The 8,055-nt window shown below is 34.3% G+C and overlaps 1 protein-coding gene across 2 annotated transcripts in view; it reads right to left on the bottom strand.

Annotated features, from left to right (window-relative positions):
- Positions 1-1,612: 1,612 nt before the first annotated feature.
- NAAT1 (Nutrient Amino Acid Transporter 1) overlaps positions 1,613-8,055 on the bottom strand; it is a 106,843-nt gene continuing 100,400 nt past the window's right edge. Inside the window, exons 8-10 of one of the 2 annotated variants that reach the window (XM_017613985.1) lie at positions 2,775-2,951; positions 2,581-2,599; positions 1,613-2,091 (exon numbers count right to left, since the gene is read on the bottom strand). In XM_017613985.1, the coding sequence (XP_017469474.1) occupies positions 1,890-2,091; positions 2,581-2,599; positions 2,775-2,951 (398 nt within the window). In that variant the 3' untranslated portion in view covers positions 1,613-1,889. Of the gene's footprint in view, positions 2,092-2,580; positions 2,676-2,774; positions 2,952-8,055 lie in introns of both variants that reach the window. The other variant, XM_017613984.1, reaches the window with a different exon arrangement.

An 8,055-nucleotide genomic window follows, 5' to 3' on the forward strand; every position in this document is an offset into this window, starting at 1 on the left:
CCATTAAAAAGTTAAACTTTTTCACAGTATAAGATAAGACAAAGCATGGAAGGTATCAAAAAACAAATTGGATTTTTGAGTTCAGAGTCTTCAAGCTCACAAGGAAACAAGCTTTCATTTAAATCCGTTTATAATTGTATTTTGCCCACATTTTGTATCGAGCCACAGCACTGTGCGTCGCAAGGTTCTAGTGCCTTTTTAAGATGAAGTGCAATTATGTCATGAAAAAAAGAAGAACGTTCTCTCAACTTTTCATGTATATTATATAACTTCAATTTTTGAACCAATTTCAATGATTACACTGGATCACAAATTTTAATTTAGTTTTTATTCTCCAGACGCCACTATCCAATTTGTATGTAGGATAGCTTGCTGATTCCAAAAATTGAGTTAACTTTTTTCTTGATCGATATGTTTTAGAGATATTTGCAATTTACCGTTATTCAGATTAAAAAAAAAACAGTGGTTACACTTAATCACGTATATCTTGCGAACCAATTAAATAATCGTAATTCGAGATAAAGCAAATGAAAGCAAATAAAATTATCCATAAGCCGTATATATCAGTTTTCTATAGCCCTGATGGTTTCTGAGAAATTAAAAAATTAACAGTTTCTGTGTAAATGTTTTGTGCTTGTATTAAAAAAAGTAATGAATAAAATCGATGTATAAATAGGAAAGCAAGGATTGATCAAATTAAAATGTGCAGAATTCTTTGTATGAAAGCTGAAAAGAGTGTTACTCATACGCCATGTAGACCTAAGAAGGTAGAGTGTTTGCATTGAAAGCAAGAGGTGTCAGAAATTAATAATTAATTTATCAGAAACTATCAGGACTATCGAAAAGTGATGTATATACGGTATATGTAGAATTTTATTAGCTTCCATCTTCCGTATCTCGTATTATGATTATTCAATTGGTTCGTTAGATATACGTGATTAAGTGAAACCACTCTTTTTTTTAAGCTGAATAACGGTAAATTGCAAATGTCTCGAAAAGTTATCCATAGAAAAAAAATTATTTCGATTTTCGGAATCACCGAGCAATTCTACATAGGAATTGGATTGTTTCATCTATAGAACATTTTTGCTGTAAACCAGTGTTATTGCATTGGGCTTAGGACAGCTCCACATTATATATCTGAAGTCGGGCGGTGAAACTGCCTATGAACCTAATACTATTATGTATTTCACCAAACAAAGTGGAACAATAAATAAATCTAAGGTTCTCCTCCGGTTGAAATGCGAATGCAGGTGCAGTAAAAATCGACTACGAAGGAGTCGTGCACGGATTCTAAGGTAGGTTCTTACTCCGCGCCCCACTTCAATAATCGGTTGGATGTATATGTACATAAGTATTTAATTAATTTGCTAATTCTTACGCAAACACTTTAATAAAAAAAATTTTTTGGCATTTTAGTTCACCTGCCTTTTGTATTTTTAAAATTGTTAAGTAATATTTTATCATTTTTGGTCATCTCATGTCCTCCTAAACCTTACATATGAAGTAAACCTCAATGCATCTACATATGAATGGTCGCCTCAAATAACGTTGTAACCGCAAAATTATAATTTTACAAAATAGAAAAAAGCTTGTTTACTGACTCACATACGGGGACTTGATTTGGTTTTCTACTTTTTCGGTATAGCAGTGTTCAAGAATCTTACTTAAAAAAAAAATAAAATATACACATTAATATCTTCAAAGTTAAGGAAACTATCTTTGAACAAATTGTCGCTTACAACGTTATTTGAGGCGACCATTCATATGAATGATCAGAGCAGTTATCCATGTTATACCGAATCCCGTCCGAAACTATCTTGCCTATTTCAATCCAATTTTGAGTTATTAAAAGTTTTTATATTTACACATATGTCCACATAAAACACTTAGACACAGTTATTGCTACTAATGCCCTTACGAGGACCTGAATAAATTGTGAAGCTTTTGCCAAAATTGTCTGAGCTTTCCGTTATGGACTCGCTTTGATCTCCGTTCCACACATTTTGCTTTGAATGTAATCCAGTCCCTCCTGTTACTTTCTTTAGAAGGGCCCCATTTGGAATTCGGCTGGACGGATGACTGAATTGACTAAATATTTAAATAAAATAAAATAATAATAAATAAATTTTTGGGAAAATATGTTCTGCCGCATTATATATGTATAATCCACTCAATTTAGACTTTTAGGGTACATTAATATTTTCCGAGCTAGTTTCTTGGATTTAGATCCGTTTTAATACCGATGAGTCTTCCTTCCTGGATGCTAATCGACAAAACGTGACCATGTAGTGTCCATGTAACATACGGTGGAATTGTATAAGGTTAACCCTTGATTATGATGCCAAAAGAGGAATTGAAGATAAATTTAATTCACAAGGACTTTTCGTTTAAACCTTAAATAGGCGCATCGTGTGTTACATGGAGTCGAGGTGTTTGGCGGTATCATGAAGGTGCAGTAAAAAAAAAAACTTTAAACAAAAAATTAGCTTGTAAAAAATCAATGCGGGGTGTGGTATCTACGCTTTTTTTTTGCTAAATTTAGTGGATTATTAGCATTTAAACCCAATATGTACTTGCCTTCCATGCGCCTCCATTTCTGTTTGTCGTGATGTGCCATATAGCCCAGAGAGGAAATTGAGCAATGCCGATTGTAAAAAGTATCCAACCGGAAACTAAGTTTCAAAAAAATGTTAGACATGCATGATTTCTCTTCAAGTACACTTTATATGCTAATAGGAGTGTATGTATGTAAATATAAAATTGTCACGTACCATTTGCAGCATCAGGATAAGGCTTTCCGCTATATGTCAAAGGTTCTATTGATAGCATAGAGTACACGAAAATTATTATCATTAATAGTGGTGTGAAGAATCCCCAACAAGAACGCCAGTATAAGGAAACTTGTTTTTTCGTCATAAATTCTACATCATCGCAAAAATTATTTATGCCTGGAAATCGAATGAAAAAAAAATCAAAACCAAATTAATAGCTCGAAGTATTCATATTATAATTTTCAGATAACATAGGTTTACAAAAAACAACGCTACTGCATATTGAACCAAACCTCTATATCCCTATGTTATTCGACGCGCTGAATGCGAATCCGAGGTCTGTTAGCCTTCGTCACGTCATGTTCGAGGTCATTTGAATGTCAAGTAAGGAAAAATTCATTAAATAAACCTGTGAATTCAATACAATTCTTCTGAATTTGACCTTAAAAGGTTGCATGAGCCTTAGATGATCTTGAAGAATCAAGGGATCCCCATATTCGGATTCAGCGACAACAAAAACCTGAATATGAATTTTTATCTTTATTCAATAAATTTTTCCATATTTGCCCCTCAAATAACCTCGACATGATGTTTAACGGACCTCGGATTCGCTTTCAGCGCGCCGAAAAACATAGGGATGTAGAGGTTTTGTTCAATATGCAGACACTTTTTTTGTAAACCTGTGTACATAATTTAAATAAACGTATTAAATGAAATTTTTGCAGGTGATATAAACTTGAACATTTTTAATAAGTATGTATGAGTGACGTAGATCGGTGCTTAAGCAATATGTTAGTGTTTGACCGAGCTTCTCCTCTAGGGCTGTCAATTTTTTTTTGTGCGAAATAAGTACCTTAGACTTTTTCATGCAATAAAAATCAGTACTTTTCAGTACGCTTTTATTCAAATCAAAATTAAGTAACATAAAATACTTTAAAAAGCTAGAGTACTTGTTTTTAACAATATTTTTGTATATTAATAAAATGTAGTTAATAAAAATAAATAAATAGCCAGCATTTTAAATTACTTTTAATTTGGAGTTCACTTTCAACAATTTTAGTTAGAAATCGGTTTTTCTCTTTGCCCCAGGAAGCAAACTTAATACATACTTAAGATCCTCCCAGTTGCTTCCTTTGAGTGTAGTGTTGAAAAATCAAAATTACATATTATTTCAAACTGTGGAAACATACCACTATTTAAAGACTTCATCCATTTTTCCTCATGGCTTAAATTTTTTTCTCAACTTCGCAAAAATTTTGACAGGGTAAGAATTCGCTAAAAATAGTACCTAACTCGATGTTTTGTATGTAAACCTCTTTTACAATGTCAGTAAATTGAGAAAAAATAATTGTAAGTTAGGCAAAAGCCATTCTGTTATTCAAATTTGTTCTTCTTAAATTTTTTTTCGAGATAACTATCAACACTCGACAAAAAAAAAACGTTAGCTCTCTTTTTAAATAAGTTATCATCATATAATCGGAATTGGTACGTAACGCACATTATATCGTCGATGTTTTTGCAAAACCGCCCATCGACCAATTGCAAAACCTCCTATCTTGCGGCACTCAAATTTTACAGGAGAGCGAAAAAACGGTTTATTCTTTGAAGGCATTGCTTTGATAGGTGGTATTTTGTCTAGCTATTATTATACAAATCTGTTGTTTTAATAACGATTTAACGATTTTTATGCATAAATCTCGATGCCTGGAGTTCAGGGCATTTTTGCTACAATGGCGATTTAGGCGGTTTTGCAACTGGTCGATGGGCGGTTTTGCAAAAATATCGACGATCTGAAACATGTCAATTATAATTACAATCAGAGATCCACTTTGAAAGTGTCCCAAAATAACTCTTATTATTTAAGAGAAAAAATAACCCACAACAGAGAACAGGTGATTTATTTTTTGTAGATGTGTGCTCTCGCTCAGTGGGAAAGGGTTATTTGCATATAATTTCAATGTGTTGTTGGTTTCGGACACTCATCCCTGGGTGAGAAAAAATAAGTGTTAAGCTAAGTGTACACGGTAGTGAAAAAACGCTAGATTTAGAGAGAAAACAGACGTGTAAACACTTAATAGAGCTCTATGAGAGACTCACCTACACAGTATACGTGAGAGTTATTTCGCCTGACTTTTTCGTCGAGTACACAGTCCATCGCAACTAGAGCGAAAACTCTACGACAACTCTACGCTCTATTTGGCAAGCTAACTAGAGCTTTTCGTCTACGAAGAAGTATGGTAAAGTCCTGACAATGAATTTCATCGCAGTTTGTTAAATTTTTAAATTACTACGACATTAAATCATTTATTCGGTACAAGCACACAATTTTAGATACATTTAGGAGCCAAATATCTTACCGGGAAAATTTCTCTTATTTTCATTGGCATTTAAACGGCTTCTCCAATATCCTCCCTCTTTTACCAAGGGGCATAAACATTGGTTAAAACATAAGAGGTATTCACCAAATTGGGCAAGGGGTCTGACACTCTGGCAACTGTCGTTTCTTTCCGACTGCTTGACACCTGAACAGTGTTGTCGCGCCTGAAAAATAAAATTTACCAAAATCGTTAAAAAAAAATTAACAAATCCCGTTAAAATTAAGCAACTTATTTAACAGGTCATAAAATGAAAAACGTCAATGTTTGTTTCTTCTCAAACTTGGTAAATTCATGGGCGTAGCCAGTTAGGGGCAGGGAGGTGCTCGAGCCCCCCCCCCCAGCTTTAAAATTTTCCTTATATATATATAAAATAGTACCCTGAAATGTCAGCTTAATAGGGTCGAGCCCTCCCCTAAATTTCATTCTGGCTACGCCGATGGGTAAATTGGTTATAGAAATAAGGAGTTAGCAAGTAAGTAAGTAAAGGCAATCTAAGGCTTAGTTTTGTCGTCAAAAGTAAGGATTTTATGTTGTAACAGGTGCTTAGTTTGAAAACTATTACACATTCTTTCAACATACATATGTATAATCTTATAATAGTTGGCTGCCCCTTCGCTAGTTTTTTTGAATGCATGCATAGAACGAGTTTGGTATCATGTAATCCTAATATGCGGGTTGATCGTGTAACGGAAATGAAGGGACCTAAAGTTCTAGCTCGCCTCCGAACGGCAAATGGTTTTTATGAGAAGCGATTTCATGGCAGAAGTACACTGAGAGGTTTGCCAATGCGATGACCGCGGATCGGGAGTTGCGTAGAGCAACATTTATTGGAACTTTATACGCGATCTGGATGATAGTCTTTCTAAAGTAAAATTGATTGAAATGGTAACTCTTCTAACTATAAATTTTTGAGGCAAATTATCCCTTTTGACTATTTTAATCAAAAACTTTAGCAAACGAAGAAAAATTCAACAAAAATTTAACACGCAGGAAAATATTAATAAATTTTGCCTAAATTTAAGCAAAATGGCAACGCTGCACCTGAAACATAACGAAATTTGATTTCCCTTTTTAATGTGCCTTATTTGAGCGCATAGTGGGAAAAATCTTTGTGTTAAAAATTTGTTGGCAAACATATGCTCCCTTACGATTATGTTTCCATTTTTATAAAGTTGCTAAAATTTTTACGATTGCTATTAATTTAGCTTAGATTTTTTTTTTAAGATTTACAAACTAAAAAGCATCAAAAAAACGCACCAAGCAGTAAACTCAAAAATTTTCGCGTTTTGAATAAAGAAAAGCAACAGTGGCGGGGCCACTTGCTCAACCTACATACATAATTTTAGCTGGAACTGCTCGGAGAAATTCCTTTCAAGGAAATTTTTAATAGAAAAGATTTTTTGATGTGAGTCCAAAAGTAGACATGGTACCGAAGAGAGAGGTTGCCACCCACTATCAAAAATGTATACACATAAAAAACATATTTAATTTTTAGGTAGATTTATTTCAGTTTTAGGTAAAATTTGTTCAGCAAATAAGTACAATTTGAAAATTTAATTTGCGAAAAAAGTTTTTATGACGTCAATAGGTGAATGCTGTCAAATCGACGAAGAGTTAGCGGTCCGCGGATGACGCCGCCTTTATTTTCTACATAATGGCTCTGATATACATACATACCAGGGATGTTGCGAATATTTGCATTCGCATTCGTTATGCGAATGATTCGCATCGTTTTACGCATTCGCATTCGACACTCGCATTCGCATCAAATGATACGAATGTTTTGCGAATGCGAATGTGTACATTGGCAGAGAGTCCACTATAACATTGTTGAAATGGCTCTAAGTCTGTCTAACCAGGGTGCGGACAATAACCGGCTTTTAGCTTCAGGCGCTTAAGTAGTATATCTAGCAACATTGATGGGCCTTCAACAAGTGCTGCTAAGTCTTATAAGCAACCTAGAAATAATTTTAGAATCCTCAAGCGAAAGAGAAGGCATGGATTTAGAATCTGGAGACATCAAAAAATGTCAAATTAAAGCTCAATTGAAGGCCTATCTTAAAGAAAAACGAGCTCATCTCGGTGAAAATCCTCTCGATTGGTGGAAAACAAAACTAAAATGCGAAAAATTGACAGATCTGGCCCGCAAATATTTGAGCTCTCCAACCGCCAGTGTTCCAAGTGAGCAATTGTTCAGTGCAGCCGGCCTTATATACGAACCTCTAAGAAATCGCCTCATGGGAGAAAAGTCAGCAAAATTACTTTTTTTTAAATACTCCTATATTGGTAATAAGAGGTAGTACCGTCCGAAAACATTAAAGTACAGATATATCAATAAAAACGTACAAATGAACGTTCACATACGTTTATAAATACTCTGCTGAAAATCTGACTAGCTCAGAGCTAGCGTAGAACTAGACCTTTTGCCGACAGTACTACCCTGCAGAAAACAATTATCAATTGATTAAAATAACCAACTTATAGGTAGGTTTTTGCGGGATTACAATAAATAAATAACTTCTAATTAGCTATGACAAGCTAACTTTAAATGAATTGTATGTAAAGTCGTAAGGAGTCATGCAGNAATAAATAAATAACTTCTAATTAGCTATTTATTTATTTATTTATTTATTTTAGTCTACAGAAAAATGTTTTCTTACAGACAGTTGAGATAAAAAGATTTAGAATATTTAAGTATGTGTGATACATTACAGAGTGAAATAATTATAAATATTAACTTGTAAAGATAACAATGATATTCAATAGCAATTTGGGTAGCTGGCGAGGCCTTGTCTCCAGTCTACTTTTGTGTGCGGCGGGCGGAAAGACCTAGTTTCCGCTCCGCCCTGTTTACAGGCCGTTGATCATGGTCGGAAAGGCCGAGCTTCCGATCCATGTTCCCG

Source organism: Rhagoletis zephyria, unplaced genomic scaffold (genome assembly GCF_001687245.7).
Source record: "Rhagoletis zephyria isolate East Lansing unplaced genomic scaffold, Rhagoletis_zephyria_1.1 Rzeph_scaffold_00747, whole genome shotgun sequence".
Lineage (NCBI taxonomy): Eukaryota > Metazoa > Arthropoda > Insecta > Diptera > Tephritidae > Rhagoletis > Rhagoletis zephyria.